The sequence below is a fragment of the Crocuta crocuta genome, unplaced genomic scaffold, assembly GCF_008692635.1.
Source record: "Crocuta crocuta isolate KB4526 unplaced genomic scaffold, BGI_CrCroc_1.0 scaffold16, whole genome shotgun sequence".
NCBI classification, from domain to species: Eukaryota; Metazoa; Chordata; class Mammalia; order Carnivora; family Hyaenidae; genus Crocuta; species Crocuta crocuta.
The window spans coordinates 13,498,644-13,516,487 of record NW_027531893.1 but is presented as its reverse complement, the minus strand read 5'-3'; the positions used below and the strand labels follow the sequence as shown (position 1 = coordinate 13,516,487).

Genomic DNA, 17,844 nt, shown 5'->3' with positions numbered 1-17,844 from the left:
TGAGTTCTCTCAAGTCTTGCTAAAACCAAGACCGCCCAGATGAAGATCTGGAGAGCAGCTGTCAGCGGAGAAGCTGGGTCCCATATCCAGTCCTAGAAGAGTGAGCGGAAGGCTGGCCGCCGTCCCCAAGAACAAGCGGGGCTGGGGCTGCCTGAGATGGAGCCCCACTGCCATCACTACCCCTGGTGCTTCAAGGTCTTCCCACAGACTCACTGTGCAGGCCCACAAACACCACACAATGATCACTACGCAAATTTAAGTGCATGATCAAGTTCAACATATGGCTCCCCAACTTCAAACCCACTAAAGACTTCTCGCTGCATTTAAAATACAATCTGAGCCTTCCTTCCAGGGCCTTCAAGCCCCCTGATGATCTGCCCCATTCCCTCTGAAACCTCCCTTCCACCCTTCTCCCTCTCCCTCTGCTCTGGTCACACTGGCCTTGCTGCTCCTTATGTGTACCAAGCTCCTTCCTGGAGCCTCAGGGCCTTTGCATACACATGCTCTTCTCTCTGCTTGGAATGCTCCATGTCTCCCAATGGATGGTTCTTTTCTACAGTATTCTGCTCTGCAGTAATCTCCTTAGAGAAGCTTTCCCGCATGAACTATCCCATTGAAAGTGGTCTCCGTCGGCCTCTCAGTCCTCCGCAAGGACATGAATGAAGTTTTATGTTCTTTAGCTGAAATGTTTTTCTTCATTTATTTGCTCACTCATAGGCTCACTTACCCACCCAACTGCAATTCCATGACAACAAGAACCTGGACTGTCTAGTTCCCCATGGGCTCTCTGCACCTAGTACACTGTCCACTTGGTGACCGCTAAAGGAATGAGCCTCTTTTCTGCTGGCCACCGCACGGCACTACCACGGATGGAGACATCACTCTGGCTGCCCGCCAGCAACGGTCCCCTGCTCTGAGCCAGGCCCTGCTCAGAGCCCTGGGGCTGTGCAGCTGCGAGGGAGCTTCCCTACTGTTCTCCCCTTTCTTCTTGTCCAGTTTTATACTGTTTGCCTTAAAAATTATTAGGACTTCAGGAAAAAATTCAAAATACAAAATGCGGGCCCCCAGCCTCACACGCTGGCACTCTGCCAGAGGTCATGGTGGTTCTCACATCAAGGTTACCAGCCCTAGGGTAGAAACTCACCAATCACTAGCCACTGAGTGGCCAACCTCATCTGTCACTGCCAGAAGTGCCCAGTTACTCACAGGCAGGCTGATAAACAGGGAGAGCCCGGCCACCAGGCATCCATCTCGTTAATGGGACGTTAATGTCTTCAATTGGCCGCCAGGGCCCCCAGCGCAGAATCCAACTGGGGCAGTGTCTAATTGCCCCCTGACGCCCGTAATTTATGGAGTCGGCTTCCACGGCAGCTTGAAGCCAGCCAATCCATTTGGATCCTTAATTGAAAATGGTGGCTTAACACAAAACCCCACGCAGTAGGGCACAGCTCGGCAGGGTGGGTCACCGGCTGCCAGCAGGGGACAGGCAGGGACAATGTAAGCAGGTGGGTTCCTTCCCGCCCACTCCTGCCCACTCCCAGCCCTTCAAGCTACTCCGTATTCTAAAACCAGACTCTCCATCGCTAACCCAGCAGCCCGGCTCACTGGGACTGCTCAACTCCAGGGGTGAGTCACATTCTCCGGCTCCTTGCTGACAGGCGGAAGGCAGAAATCAGGTGCTGGAGTTTTGCGTGGGCGACCCTCACCACACTGGGTCGTGCTTCCCTTCCTCAGGCATCCCCTACCCAAGTGCATGCCCTCCTTCATTAAGACATCATATTTAGCACCTACCAATGCTGGATGCAGGGAGCACAGTCCCAGCTTTCTTGAGGACAATCAGCAAGTGATCAGAGAAACCAACAAGATGATTTTAAATGCTAAGTGCTAAGAAAAGGAAACAATAAAATAGGTACGTGTCAAGTGGAGAATTTACTCTTGAGGCCTACGGAGGAGGGAGGGAGGGACGGCTTCTCTGATGGTTCACCATTGGGATGCAGATCACAATGACAAAAAAAATAAAAAATAAAAAAAGCTACCCCGTGAAAACCTGGGGGCAAGTATTCTAGGCAGGCAGAAGGGCAAGCAGAGGAGAGTGATGCCCGAGGAGGCTGGAGACACGGGGGCCAGACCGGGCCTGCGGGTATGGCTGATGTTAGAAGGGTGGTGCTGGGGGGCGCCTGGGTGGCTTAGTCGGTTAAGCGTCCGACTTTCGCTTAGGTCATGATCTCGCGGTTCGTGGGTTCGAGCCCCGCGTCAGGCTGTGTGCTGACTGCCAGCTCAGAGCCTGGAGCCTGTTTCAGTCTGTGACTCCCTCTCTCTCTGACCCTCCCCTGTTCACGCTGTCTCTCTCTCCTAGAAATAAATTAAAAAAAAAAAAAAAAAGAAGAGAGGTGCTGGGCAAACAAAAACTAAAACTGCATCCCATGGATCCATGTACCCACACATCTGTCTGTCTCTCCAGTGGCCCACCTGCCCATCCATCCATCCGTCTACCCAGGTGTCCATCATGTGTGTAGCCAGCCAGCCACTCGTTCACTCACTGACTGATTTGAATCAAGCCCCGTGTTAGGAACTAGGGAGATGAAAAGACCTTTAAGTGTGAGAGATGCGGCCAGAGACACCTGGGCTAAATTTTGAGCTCTACCACCCACTTCCTAGCTGTGATCCAGAAAGTTCTTGGCCCTCCATCGGCCTCAGTTTTCCAGTCTGTAAAAGGAGACTAATGCCATCAATTCATTACAATACCTATTGCTGATATAGGTTTAAGCGGCGTCACCGGGTAGGATGAAAAATTAAGAGGAGTATAGACTGTACCGTAAAAGAAAAACGCAGACCAAGGTTTCAGGTCCGTTTGGTCTGCTGATACTGGCCGCTCTGTCCCTCTCCTCCTTCCCTGTTTAGGAGGCCAGCTCCAGTGCTCGGGGCTGGAAGACCTTCTCTGGGTACAGCGTGAGCTATCTTCTGGGCTCTCCAAGTCCCCTTCTCTTCCACCTCCATCCACAAGTGCCAGGCTGGGAAACAGAACCCCGCAGGGGGCCCACGCAAGACAACGAAGCGTGACAGTGTCTGGACTCTTACCTCAGAAAACTGGAGCCTCCTGAAGTCACTGGGTGGACTTGCAATCTTGAAGACTTTCTTTGGCATCACCCACGTCTCCAGGGTCTCGAGTTTGCTCACGGCCAGATTGGTAGCGTGATGCTTGATCAGAAAGCCCTGGAAGCGGTCAGCAAGGAAGTAGAGGTGGACGGAGGCTGGGTGGCCCATTGGGTAGTACCTGTAACACATACACACTCTTACACTGGCTCACGCGGTAGGTGAAGCCGCGCATCATGCCGGTGCCGTTCCAGAAACAGGCCCCGTTTTACACAGGGCAGACCACGGCTCTTTGCACCATCCTGAAAGCTGCTCCCTGTGTATCTCGGGTCCCAATAACCATAAACGGCTGCTTGGCTGATTATAAATGTAAAAGATGCTGACTGTACAAAAGCACAATAAAGAAAATAAACATTATTACGTTTGATGCTTCTTCCCATAGAGGATTTATTGACCTTCTGCTGCTCGGTGCCAGGAAGTGACAACGGTGTGCCGGCGGTGCCATACTGATGTATTTCCCTTCAGCCTCATTTTCTATGCATATATTTGCATAAATCTGACATACTCGGGGTCATAACATACATTCTGCTTATATCCTGCTTTTGCTTCATAGTATCACCCAAGCATTATCCCACGCAATTTTTTTTGGGGGGGGGGACATCTCTCTCTCTCTCTCTCATCTCCAACAGTCTCTTTATGTGTGCTGTTCCACTTTATCAGAAAGGTTGTGCTGATTTACTCTCCCACCGTTCTTCTCCAACAGCACTGGGTATTATCCCTAAAAATTGTTGCCGATCTGAGATACGTACATGCTCATGAATAGGGAGTGCCTTAAGACACATGCCTTTGATACTCAAAGTCTTGCCAGCTGAAAGGGGTAGGGAATTTAAGCAGAGGTACCCCGAGGAGTCGGGGAGAGGGGTGCAGAGAAAGGAGAGTTGTGGACAGTTCAGCTCTTTGTCCTTATGCGTGAAATAAAAGCTGTCAGCTCCTGCGATGTGTATGTACACTGCATAGCACTCAGGAGGTGCGCTGGCCTCTCGGAACAGCATTCCACAAATCATTGCCCCCACCTTGGCCTTCCTTCCCTCTGGGGGAAGAAAGCACGAGTTTAGGTCTTGATGTCCAATTATAATGGTCAGGGAAGCTGCCTTCCTGTGTTTAGGCATCTCCCAAAGTCCTATCTTGTTACTGGGATGCTGCAGGGGCTCTGAGAAAAAAAAGCCTGCACTGTCTTGGGATTACCAGTCGGGCATCTCGGGCTGATGCAAACCTTGGGTCTGGATGCTGGGAGCCACGCCCCCGCCCTCCCTGGACTGCGTTGCAGAACTTTCCGCCATGACGGGAATGCTTTTCACCTCTGCTGTCCAATACAGTAGCAGCCAGCCACCTGTGACTCCTCAGCACGAGAAACGAGGCTAGTGTGACTAAGGAGCTGAAGTCCGAGTTTTAGTTAATTGAAATGTGACTGCTCGCCTGTGGCCGGTGGCCACTGTGGAGGGCACAGGGTTGTGGAGGGGTCTTGTGCCAGCCTGCATTGATGTCCCCAGCCCTTCACCCTGCCCGTCTCCACGTCCTTTTCCATTTGACTCTGTGTGTCTCTCCGCACCAGTGAGCCAGTCCAGTTCTCCGTCTTGAACATGCTTTGGCCAGTGGGGTGTGGTAGAAGGGGTGCCATACCAGTTCTGGGCCAGAGCCTCAGAAGTCTCGCGCGTTTCTACTTGCTGTTCTTGCTCTTTTGTGACTACCCTGAGAGCACACCTGAGCTCACTCGCCAGGGCATGAGGCACGCAGAGCAAGAGCAGGGCCATCCCCATCGTCCCAGCTGAAACCATCCTAAATCTGATGACAACTCTCGCCTGCGAGCAACAGAGTCCCACGCCCGAGCTGCAGCTGGCTGTAGGTGTGGGAGAGACACCGGCTCTGACCGGGAGAACCGCCCAGCTGACCCACAAACTTGAGCGCCGTGTCAGTGCTGATCAGTTCAAAACACTGCTTTGGGACCTGTTTGTTACGCGGCATCATTGTGCTAGATACTCTGTGTTTGTTCTGTCAGATGGGTGGGGTCAGTGAGGGTGGATGGAAAGTAGGAGAGCTTGTCCTGGGGGTCGAGAGATAAAAGTGGTTCCAGAAGGGAGTGGTCAGTGGTACTGGGGGCTGCTAAGAGGTCAAGTAAATGGCCATGGTCAAGCACCTAGAGACCCAGGAGTCAGTCTGCCTGCTTGCCGCCCCCACCTTCTGTCAAGAAGTCCTGCTGTTCCCACCTGAATCCATCCTCTCTTCTTGTGCACAGCTGGCATTGTAATCCAAGCTACCATTCTGCCTTACTTGACCCTTTCCAGGAGCTTCCTTGCTTGTCCTTTCCTACTTTGTCCAGTGTAACCGACTTTTAGTAGCCATATCCACTGTCTACTGCTTAGATACCACAGGCGGTTTGCTTGATGCCTGTGAGAAAATCCGGCCTCCTCACATGGCCTATATGGTCCTGCCTCTGCTTCTAGCCTCATTTTGTTTTCCTTTGCCCCACCCCCCACCTTCTAGCCACATGGATTCTTTATTTTGGATTCTTGAACATGCTAAGCTCGTTTTTACCTGAGGGCCTTTGCACAGGATAAACTTTTTCCTGGGGGTGCTCTCCTCCTGTTATGTTGCATGTCTGGCTCTGTATTCCCATTCTGCACAAATGTCAGCACCTCAGAGAGGTCTTGCTTGTCCAATGAATCTTAGGTCACCAACTCATTGCTACCATGTGGCTTTTCCTTCATCCTCAGCAGAGCCTTTATTCACTCTTACTGGTCCTTTGTTAGATGTGAAGTACGGTCTTTACACTAGAATGGGAAAGCTTTGAGCTCAGGGGCCTGGTCTGTCTGGGTCACAGCTGAGTGCCCCATGCCTAACATAGCCTGACACATGGGAGGTGTGTCATGTTGTTGCATGTTGACTGAGTGAAAATTCTAGAAGGATTTTCTTTTGAACCTTTTGCTTCTCAGGTGCATCTAGGGTACATGTGACCCAGGACTGAAAACAAAGTCCTGTGACACCTCCTCTTGACTGTATATGGCATTTAAGCAATTAAAACTAAGACAAGGGGCGCCAGGGTGGCTCGGTCGGTAAGTGTCTGACTCTGGCTCAGGCATGATATCACGGTTTGCAAGTTCGAGCCCTGCGTCGGGCTCTGTGCTGACATCTCAGAGCCTGAAACCTGCTTCGGATTCTGTGTCTCCCTCTCTCTCTCTGCTCCTCCCCTGTTCACACTCTGTCTCTCTCAAAAGTAAATACACATTAAAAAAACTAAGAGAAGTAGTTTTAATTAGGTGCAACATAATATGCAAGATACGCGATACAACCCAGAGGGTGCCACAGAAGCATCCCATGTGGCCCAAAGGTGTTTTTCTTATTTAAACAAGGTGGGCATTGAAAAAAATTAGACTCCCTCAAAAATCTGGATTTCTAATTTTTCTTGAAAAATCAGGACACTGGGTGGCAACTTCAAGTCTACAATTCCCAGAGGGCAAGAATGTGCTGGCATTCAGTGACAGGGCCCACGGGTGCTCCAGACTGGCATGGTCAGCCCACCCCGCGGGGGCTGGCGCTGACTGCCACCTGCTATCTGTCTGGCCCTGGGGAGCATTTGGATTTGAGCGCCTGTATTAAAATGCTGACATCTTTATCTCTGGAGGGTGGCTCAAAAGGAAACTTTAATTATTTATTTTTTTCTCTCAATTTGCCATTTCAAAAATTTCTGCGATGAACATGTGTCATTTTATAATGAGAAAAAAAATCAATAAACATTACTTTTATGAAAGGTTATGCTACAGACTGAAAGGACAATTTGCATTAAATGCCCAGAGGAAACGAGACTCTGAAACAAGGTTTCACTTGCTATTTCCCCAGACACCCCACAGGCAGGAATTCATTCTCTGTTGCCTTTTGGGATAAGGGTCCTTTGTCCTGATTTATTTGCAGGCACACATCCATAAATATATCTGCTTTGCCCACAGCAAGGCACAATGGTTCTGTTATAATAAAAAATGAGGTAGAAGCCAAAGGATTCTAGGCCAGAGGCAACTTGATGGCTTGTTTAATCCCCAAACAAATACCAGGAGAATATTTCAACAACCCTAAATAAATTGGGGGTGTCTTTTGGAATTTCGTCTAAGGTCATTTACCTTATAAATTCCATCAAGTCTGGGATTAAAACTATCCTCGAACAATATTCGCCTCCCCAGAGTCAGGCACCGAGTCAGTCACCTACGGGGATGCACGTGGTGGCTCTGCTGGCAGGGATCTGGCCCCAAACAAGCAAGAGGGGAAAGACACTGGCGATGACCTTGACCTGGGGCACTGCAGCTATCAACATGGGAGCGTTGGAGGGACGTCTGAGCTACTGTCAGCTTAGGGAGGGGTGGGGCTCTTGGGGGAGCCCCTGCTGAGCTTCACAGAGGCCCAGGAGCTGATCTTCAAAGACTGGGGAAGAGTGTGCTGCACAGGGCACGGGGAGGCGCTGAGCACAGGGAAACACAGAGAGCCAAGGAGCAAGCGGTTCATACCTGCTATGAAGTGTGCAGCTCCCACACCGGGCTCAGTGTTGACTGCTTTTGGCAGCTTCGTGATAACGGCAACTGAGATACAGACAGTGACATGCGTACTTACTGAGCGCTTAGCACGTAAAGCACTTAAAATGGTGATAATGGTGACATGTAGCTCAGGAGGCAGTGTTTGAAGATGAGCTCCGTTAAAACTCACACCACCTTATTGATATTATGTGCATCTTATAGACGAAGAAGCTGAGGCAGAGAGATTAATGACTTGTCCAAGGTCAAGAGGTATGAAGTGCAGTTCTGGGCTCCCAACCCAGGCTGGTCTCCCTTCAAACTCCATCAGAGCTCGTGGGGAGAGGAGAGGCGAAGTCTGAGGCCAGGAGGAGAGAACAGAACCGTCTGCTAAAGCCCAGCTGGCTCTGCATCAGGCCCGGGGCTGACACTCCCATGTATGCAGGCGTTTAGGGAACAAAAGAGTTCTTCTTTCTTCTCTTCTTCCGCTCCCCAGAAAGGGGAAGAGCGGGGCATGGAGGGACATCGGGGAGGCCTCAGTGTAGACAGACTGTTGTTCCCCACCCAAAAAAATGTTTTCTCTTTGTAGTTAAAAGGGGGAGGTGTGATGAGGAAGAGAATGGAGAACAACAAAGAGAGGGAAAGTGATTAAAAGCACTTTTGGGAATCCATCCTAGGGAAATCATCACAAAAGGAAAAAAAAAGAAAAACAGAGGCTTTCTGCACAGTCACCCGAACATTGTTTACAATGGTCCGTTACTGCCAATGCAACAAGAAAGGGCGGGATTAGGCAACTCTGGAATTTCTACTCAATGGAATCCTTGCAGGCATTAAAGAGGATCATTATCATTAGGGAAGCAGCAAAGCAGCATGAGGAAAAGGGGCGATTATTATAACGCCAAATGAAAAAAAAACCCAGAACTCCAAATTCTTGGTGTAATTATGTAAACATCTGCAGTGCGCACTGCTGGTACGGAAGAGGCCAGCAAAAGAGATGAGGGCTGGAGGGCTTTGGGAAGGCCGGGGAGGGGACCACGGTGAAGGATCTTCCTACCTTCCCCTCTTTCCATATATTCTAGAACACTCTTTCTTCAAGGGTCCACTGGTACCTGCTAGTGGTGGGTGAGATGACTCTAAGGGGTACCTGAACGTCTTAAATAATAGTTCTGCATTTTAATGGCGCTTCTGGTTATATTTTTAGGTGTACCAGTGATAGTATGGTTATGTTTTTAAAAGGAGTCTTTATTTTTCAGAGATACATATTAAAGTACGTATCGCTCAAATGATAGGACGTCTGGGATTTGCTGCAAACTATCTGATCTGGGAGGAGGGGTAAATGGGCAAAGGCCAAGAGGAAATCGCCAGGGCCCCTGAGCTAGAGATTGCTAGAACTGTGTGATGGGAGCACGGGGTTGCACTCTCTGTTTCTTATATACCTGACATTTTCTGTAATAAAAAGGGGAAAAAAAAAACCAAACAGTTCTGTATTTTCACTGTTACCTCTACTTTGGACAAACACCACTATGTAACATGGTGATCTCAGCCTTCCCTGTAAGACACACGTACTTCGCATAAACACGAATGCGCTGCAAGGGAACAGTTAGGTCAACAGTAGGCTTGGCATCCTGAACGAGCAGCAGTGTGACCTGGCTTAGAAAGGAAGAGCGCCGGCCCCTGGGATGGTTCAGGTGCTTTTCAGGCCCCAGGGAGACTGGGAGAGGTGAGCTGTGCGACTGCGGCCCCCGGGGAAAATGCGGGGGTCCCCGCACAGCAGCCCCTTCCGGTGCTGTGCCGCCTCCCCCCTGCACCCAGTGCCCCTTCTCCCCACCCACGCTCACCGGCAGCTGTTCTCCCCATCCACGTGCAGCGACGACTCGGCGCGCCGGAGGCCCAGGCGGGCGAAGGAGTGATACAAGGTGAGCGCCACGTCGCTCAGGCTGTGGGTGCCATCTGGCTCATCGTACACGTTCTCCCAGTAGGAGCGGAGCCCCGGGGTGCCCGCGGGGTAGTTCCCGTACAGGTAATAGTCCAGCTGCCCGATGATTTCCTGATTCACCACGGCTTCGAATTTCCGGGCGAAGAAGGTGGGCCTGGCTGTCTGCTGTGCTCGTGGGATAAAAAGAGCAGCGTCAGGGAGTCGGGTGGGGGGAGGGCGGGGGTCTGGGGATCAGGGCTCATCCGGCAAGCCACCTTGTCTGGACCCACATCCCAGCTCTGACACTTACTCAGCTCTCTGTCCTCAGTCTCCCCATCTGTAAAGTGGAGATCCTAAGTGTGTTAGGACTGAATGAGTTAATATTTGGAGAGCATTTAAAGCAATGATGGGCACAGAGTAAGCATCATTTAAATGTCTGTTAAATAAATTACGTCCTAGATGTTTATAGCTGAGATGGATCTCAGGAATCATTTTAGCTGGAGGTCTAGGGCAAATACAGCCTACAGATATATTTTAGTTGTCCAGCGGAGTGTTTTCAAATTGAATTAGCTGGCAATATTTAAAAAGTACACGAGTTCACAGAAACAACTTTTAGCTTTCCTTTAAACAGAAGCAGATCTGGTAACACCCAGGCCCATGTCCCTATATGGGAACAACTGCTCAAAGCTGGACAGCAGCAGGGGTGCCTGGGTGGCTCAGTCAGGTAAGCGTCAGACTCTTCATCTTGGCTCGTCATGATCCCAGGATCGTGGGATCGAGCCCCGCGTCAGGCTCTGCACTGAGCCTGGAGCCTGCTTGCGATTCTCTCTCCCTCTACCCTTCTTCCCTGCTTGCATGGAAAAATCAAGAAATAAAATATAAAAGCTGAAAAGCAGCTGTCCTTTTAGATGGGGATGGACTCTTAAGCTCACTATAGTCTCTACCACTCCCTGCTGTCTCCTGGGCACTGCGGCTGATTTACAGACTCAAAAGGAACTCCCACAGGTACTGATCAGAAGAATCTCTGGGAGTGAGGTTTAGGAATCTACATTCTTAACAGGTTTGCGAGGTGATTCTTTTATAAGACTCGAGGATAACATAAATGACGCCTGGCTGGGCTACACACCACAGTCAATTGAACAGTTTTAAGAAATTCAGATTCTGGGGTCCGTCCCCAGGCCTACAGATCAACATCTCTGGAGATGAGGTTCAGGAATCTGGAGGCAACTAAACTTCTCAGGTGATCATGATGCAGTGTTCAGAGACCACTTATGTAAACCAAGTTTTCAAGGAAACAGGCCCAGAGAGGGAAACAGACTTATCTAAGGCCACACAGCAAGATAATGACAAAGCTGCGATGAAGATCCGGAGTTGAGGATAAAGGAGTAAAATATTGAGCATCCTCTGATCTACCAGGTCATATACTAATATCTGTGCGGGGATCAACAAAGAGCCACGTAGTTAATATTTCCAGCTTGGCAATGACTCAACTCTTCTGTCGTAGTGTGAAGGCAGCCACAGAGCAAATGCAGCCATGGTAAATAAATGGGTGTGGCTGTTTTCCAAAAAAAACTTTATTTACAAAAGCAGGGAGTGTGCTGGATTTAGCACAGGGGGTGTAGATTGGTGACCCCCTTCTAGCGCTATGCAAACAACTAAAACCCAGCCCTCCCTTGAGGCGCTAATGGGCTAGTGCTACTACTGACCTTAGGCAGGGTCTGGCTCTGTTTTCACTGTAGGGGATTAATAGCATCAAGGACTGTAAAAGCCAGTGAGCACATACTCTCCCCTGAACACTATGTTCATGTCACCACCTCGGATTCTCAGCTCTGCAAAGCAGGCGTTAGGACTTTTGTCTGACACAGAAGGAAAGTGAGCTCAGAGAGGGGGAGTGATATATACACTCTCACACAGCCGTAGGATTCGAACCCACATCTGATGACTCTCAAACCCAAGCTCTTTCCACCACACCATCCTAGGACTGAGCTGCTGAGTAAGCTGGAAGCCCCCCAAGACACACATCCTTGGCATTATTCTGAATATGCCCTAGCTTCTCTGCTTCATGAACCTTGTGATGTTCACAGACAGTATTTAAATAATATTCCCGCCCTCCCTGGGGGTGGGGGTCAGTTCAGTTCCTTTACAGTAGTGCTGGAAAGAGACCACTTGGGGTCAGATCCTTACTCTGCTACTTCCTAACTATATATGTCTTAAGGCAAATCACCCAGGGCCTCAGCTTTCTCATCTTTAAAATGGGTATAATAATATACATGGTTAGCACGGAGTCTGGCACACAGTGTTAGCTGCTCTTATAATGTGACTATCATCACTACACCCTGAAGCCTTCTGCGAGGGACTTCTAGGTCTCCATGTTCTCGAGGCAGAGAATGGACTCAGAGGCCGGGCAGCCTCATCCGCTGCTTGTGATTCTTTATTCACAGCTGTATCTTCTAAAAGGGCACGTTTCTATATTTATCACTCTTCTTTGAACAAGAACTCTGAGTTCCTTACAGGCAGCAGTTTCTTAGAGGCTAGATGTTGGGGGATATTCTTGATCTCTGTTTACTGTGAAAGAAATAGCTGTGAGCACGTGTGAGGTCCCTGTGTTCGCGCGTGGCTACCAGAGACCACGGTGTTCCTGGGAGGCTGGGGCTGGAAGGCAAGCGCCGCCACCAGGGACAGCGTCCCACGAACCTCCACGGCCACTTGATCGAAGTGATGAAGGACCGTTGCATTGAGGGAAACAGCTGGTTTGTTTTTTTTTTTAACTTTTGAATAGGTCAGCTATTCCCCCGGCAAGCCTCTTTCTGCTCAGCGGATCCTTTCTGCGTGGACAAAGGAGTTAAATGTCACCCAAGTTCGTACCTACATTAACATGGGTTTGAGGAGGTCCCCAGGTGGCTCTTAATCTGCCATCAAAAACAGGGCTAAAAAAATACTGACTGCAGCAACCGCTTACAGAGGTAAAAGATGCTAGGTGGGCACCTTTAGGGAATCTGAATAATGAGATGAAACCCTCTGTGTGTTCTGCACCTGCATGGACACGAGAACAGGGTGGCAACCGGTTCTGGTGGAAAAGGCCCAGGTCTGCAACTGGGAGCACCTGCGAGCGACCGCCAGGCCTGCCGCTCCATTCTGTGTTCGTGGACAAGAAAGTTAGCCCCCCCGTGCCTCAGTTTCCCCACTTGCACAACGGAGATGCTGCCTACCCCAGGGAAGCCAAGGTCCCCAGAAGGCCCGGTACAGAGCCTCGTATAGGCCAGTTGCTACCCCTGTGCTTCTCATAAATAGCCTCCCGTCCACGTGGGGATCTTATTTATATGCAGATTCTGACCCGGCCCAGCTGCAGCAGCAGAGATTCCGGACTTCTAACAGCTCCCTGGTGATGCTTATGCCCATAGCCTCTGGACTGCTTGCTGAGGAGCCTGGTAAGAGACTGGAAGCTCCATTCTGGTGGCCCGTGTCCTCCCATGGATGGTGCTGTTATGTGCCAGAGGGAGTGTGCGGGGGCGCCGCAGCCGGGGTGGTCCGCCTGCACTCCCTGCGTGTCAGTGGCTGGGGAAGAAGCGTACCGTCTCCACGTGCTGGCTCCAGTGACCTCGGGTGATGTGTCTAACCATTCTGTAGCGTTTTGCTTGCTCTCTCAGCAGCAGGGGCCAGGGCACGGTGAGGGGGGTGAGGAAGGAGCGGGATGGCACTCACACAGGATGGGAAGGGGCCGCCATCCTGAAGAGGGGCCAAGCATCCTTGGGGCTCATGGAAGCAGATGGAACACGTCATACCCCTGCCTCTGCGCTCCCAGAAGCGTAAGTTGCCAGGTAGCGCTGAGACACTATGGTGGCAATTAACGCTTCTACCTCTTCTGGCTTCTTGAGGTTCACAGAGCACGGTGTTTTCCAAACCCGACTGCTCATCAGCATTTTCCAGAGTGTAACACAGCAAAATAAAAATTCCTGGACCTCAGTAGAGATCAGAAATTCTCAAGCGGGGGTGAGTTTGCCCCCAGAGGACATCTGGCGATGACTGGCGACATTTCTTATTGTCACAACTGGAGTGTGTGGCCAGATCTAGTGGCTGGCACCCAGGGATGCGGCCTCAAATCCAACAATGCATGGGACAGCCCCCCACAACTGAGAACTATCCAGCTACCATGTTCGGTGTGCTGAGGTTCAGAAACTCTGCCCTGGGTATCCTCAACTTTGAACCCAGAAGTATCTTTCTACTGAGTATTTTAGGGGATTCTGATTAAAAGGCAGTACAGAGAAATAGATTTGGAAACATACGTTGGCCTATGGGACCTCGAGTTTTTTTTACCTTTCTATGCCTCAGTTTCTCTATCTCTAAAATAGAATAATAATAATACTATCTCAGGATGCCTGGGTGGCTCAGTCAGTTAAGCATCCAACTTCAGATTAGGTCATGATCTTGTAGTTTGTGGGTTCGAGCCCTGCACCGGGCTCTGTGCTGACAGCTTGAAGCCTGGGGCCTGCTTCAGATTCTGTGTCTCCCTGTCTCTCTGCCCCTCCCCCGTGCGCCCCCCCCCCACCTCTCTCTCTGTCTCTCTCTCAAAACTAAACACTAAAAAAATAAAACAGTAATACTGTCTCTCTCCATGTATCTCACAAGGCTGACATGGGGTTCATGAGTCATTACAGGCCAAATGGCTAAAACTGCTGTGGCCTGGCCGTAAGTGATCAACGCCCGGTGGCCACAGCTGACGTGGCCACTGTTACTACGGACAGCGGGGGCTGGAGAGCGCAGGGCCAGAGGACTCGCAGGCCCGGCCTCGGATGCCTGTGGCCGTGTGCCGGGAGGCCCTGGACCAGGGCTGGCGGGGGCCCCGGGGGGCTCACCTGGAAACGGTGGAAGTCCTGCGGCTTGAAGTCGTTGGGGGAGCAGCCGCACCAGTCCACGATGTGCTTGTACTGGCACTTGCAGCCCAGCTTGCGGTTCCAGTTGGTGATGCGCAGGTTGTTGTCCACCATCGTGTCGCAGTGGGGGCTGTTCTCCAGCACCGTGTGGAAGAAGGACTGCGGGGAGACAGGGGCCCGCCTGAGACCTCCTCCAGCCTCCCTCGAGGGTGCTGGGTGGGGGGAGGGGGTCCCTTCCTCCAGGACCACCTGACTGCACAGGGACTCTCCCGGACACTCATCGGTTCTCTCTGCAAGTGGGGTCAGCTGCCAGCCTGGTCCAACTCAGGCCACGTGGGACGTTTCGTCCAAGTGGCTTCATTCTGTTTGCAAGTCTAATGCTCTGAGTGTTTCTCTAAGCTGTCTTTCCCCAGCAGTCTACAATCTGACTGCAAGACGTGTCCTATGGTTCACGGCATCTTCTGTCTGCCCGGCAGAGAGGAAAAGTCCCTCAGGTTATGTTAACACATGGGAACCAGAGGAAACGTGGTGACAATTTTCCGGAAAACCTTGGGCCAAAAGGGCTCATGCTTTGCAAATAGATCTGAAACCAGGGGATTCCTGTCTGTGGTGTCTAGACAACGACTGATGCTCTGGGATTTTACCCCTCGGTAAAGGAAGCCAGATTCATGGGTGTATCAGTCCTGGGGAGGGCTGGGGAGGGACCCAAAAGGTGCGGCCTCAGCCACAGAGGTGTAGGGAGGGGCAGGGCAGCTCTCTGTCCATGGTGCTGAACCAGGCTCCATTGGTTTCTTGCAATTCTAACACTCTTGGCCAACCTGTCCTAGGAATCTGAGAAAGCAGCAATGCCGAGAGTGAAGAAAGAGACCAGAGAGAGGAGAGAGAGAAAGAGAGACAGAGACAGACAGGCAGGCCGACTTCTATTTGGACACTATTTTATAACAACCCCAGATAGCATGCAGATACATTCTCCCTGCTCTCTGCTCCCTATGGGAAGCTGTTTCAGGGATACATGTCTGCCTCTAACAAATTTATAGCTCAGCCTTTAGATTTACTCTAAACTGGTTTCCTAGAGGTGGTCTGGGAGAAAGGAGGGCAAGGCATGGATGCTGGAGTGTTAAGTGCCTGTGTGAGCTGGGGTGGGGCTGAGACAGCCAGCCAGCACCAGCACGGGCACCTTGATTAAAACAGTCAGAGTCCCCAAACAGTCCCTTCTCAATGGGGGCATGGGCAAAACAAGGCTCCACCCATCACCTCCAGCTGCCCTTTTCTGTGCTGCTAAATGACATATGCCCGTGAACCTGGATTTTAAGCTTAAATTGTCTGCAAGCCCATAGAGGCACATATTCTCCATCAAGCGGTGGGGGAAGTTCCCAATTACCAATTGCCCTGTGTCCTTTCATAATGATACAGAAATTCCCTGAAGATAATGGATGAGGAGGTTATCGACATTGAGAGAAAAGGTGATTTTCACTGAAATAGGATTAAAGGCTGATTACCTAATGTGTGTGCAGAATAGTAACCTGGCCCAGTGATGACAAACCCATCATCACTCTGGAGTGACGTGGGCAGCCTGGCACTGCTCCAGAGGTCGGTGAGGGATGCGGAAGCCATCAAATGAGATGCACGGTCTCGTCTGGCCTACACACCGCCTGGGCCTGCAGCACAGCCAGGGAGAATTGGGAGACCACTCACGGGAGGTGTCATGGGCTCAACAGAAGGGGAGCCAGCTCTGGAGTTTCCTGAATTCAGAAATTAGGCCGCAAGGGAACTGGAGGTCAGGGAGCTGAATCGAGAACCCCTCAGTCCAGGTCTGAGAAGGCTGCTGGCCTGTCAGTGGCAACATTTCGGAACAGGGTCTCCACCCACTTCCACATGGAGCTGGGGCTGTTTCCGAGTGGCCTGCAGTCTTACACAACCGGGCTTCTGAAAGGGAGTGAGTGTTTGTGTCTCCTCCAAAATTCATAGGTTGAAGTCCTAGCCCCACAACGTGATGCTGTTAGGAGAGGGGGAGGCTGTGGGAGGTGATGAGGCCAGGAGGGTGGGGCCCTCATGAATGGTATTAGTGTCCTGATAAAAGGGACCCCAGAGAGCTCCCTTGCCCCTTCTGGGATTGAGCACAAGGAAAGCTGTCAGTATGTACTCTGCAGCCCAGAAGAGGGGGCCCTTGCTAGAACCTGACCATTCCGGCACCCTGATCTCAGACTTCCAGCCTCCAGAACCATGACAAGTACATTTTTGTTGTTTAAAAGCCACTTAGTCTATTGTACTTTGTTACAGCAGTCTGAACTAAGACACCTTCCCCCTAGTAAGGTCTCAAAAGTGGTGACATGCTCCTTGGAGCTTTTCAAATGCTTCCAGAAGCCATCAGGAAATGCTGAGTCCCAGGGGCTGTCAATGTGGGGGCTACTGCAGCTCCAGCAGAAGCCCTGGCTATCTTTGAGATCACTGGAATTTCCACTGTGACTGATGAGGCCAATGTCTCAATGACAGACTAATGACTGTCAGGAAATGTTAAAAAAAAAAACCACTCAAAATTAGAAAAGGGATTCTTCATGTTGAAAAAGTGGTTATTACAGGATTGGTGACTATAGAGGATCTGCCAAAAGTTGATGTGGTTGTGTCCTGAAAGAGCCAGCATAGACAGTTGGGCAGGTTACATACTGCACAACCCTAGTGGGATATCATCAATGCTGTAGATCTGAGAGGTTTCTATTTTCTTTCTTTTATAAAAGTTTTCTGGAAAATGGCAGTGAAGAGTCTTTTTTTTACCAAAATCAGTATATGATCAGTGACAATTTTATGACCAACAGGAGCCAAGTGTCTTAAGGAAGGACTGCCTTTTCTACTTTGCACAAATATGTTGTGTGGACTGCTGGTGGCAGTGTTGTGTGTCTGTCTATTCCATCCTCCCTCCATGCAGACCGGAGGGGGACAGGGGCTGGCTATGACAGCAAGGACCCTGGTGGCAGATGCAGTTCTCCATCTGGATGTCAGCAAAACTTCGGCATCTGCTTGGCTCCAAAGGCCAGAGGTGGCTCTTACCTAGACACTCACCTCAGCAGGAAGCAGGGTGTAGGAGTAAAACTGCTTCATTTTGGTCACCAGATCATCTGTGGAGAATGTCACATACTCCACAAACTTCCGGTTCAGCAAGAACCAGTCCGAGCCTCCATCCACAGCAATGCCCTCTGGGATTCGCCGGTCCCCCAGGCGCCACATGTGGGCGTCACACTCCAGGAAGAGTCGGTCCAGACCCTGTTTTCGGATGAACCTGCGAAAGACAAGGTAACCCTTAGCCCAAAGGTGCACGGAATCCAAATGAAATAGCACAATTATATCAGTAAAAGAATGTATTGAGCACTTACTGTGTGCCAAGTTTTTTTTTTTTTTTTTTTTTTTATGTTTTTTT

General features: G+C 50.6%; 1 protein-coding gene across 1 annotated transcript in view; it reads right to left on the bottom strand.

Moving 5' to 3' along the window:
* Positions 1-17,844, bottom strand: part of XYLT1 (xylosyltransferase 1) — a 308,202-nt gene that overhangs the window by 13,667 nt on the left and 276,691 nt on the right. The window contains exons 8-11 of the mRNA XM_077773196.1: positions 17,490-17,706; positions 14,415-14,591; positions 9,485-9,747; positions 3,079-3,274 (exon numbers count right to left, since the gene is read on the bottom strand). Coding sequence (XP_077629322.1) covers positions 3,079-3,274; positions 9,485-9,747; positions 14,415-14,591; positions 17,490-17,706 — 853 coding nt within the window. The remainder of the gene's footprint in view (positions 1-3,078; positions 3,275-9,484; positions 9,748-14,414; positions 14,592-17,489; positions 17,707-17,844) is intronic.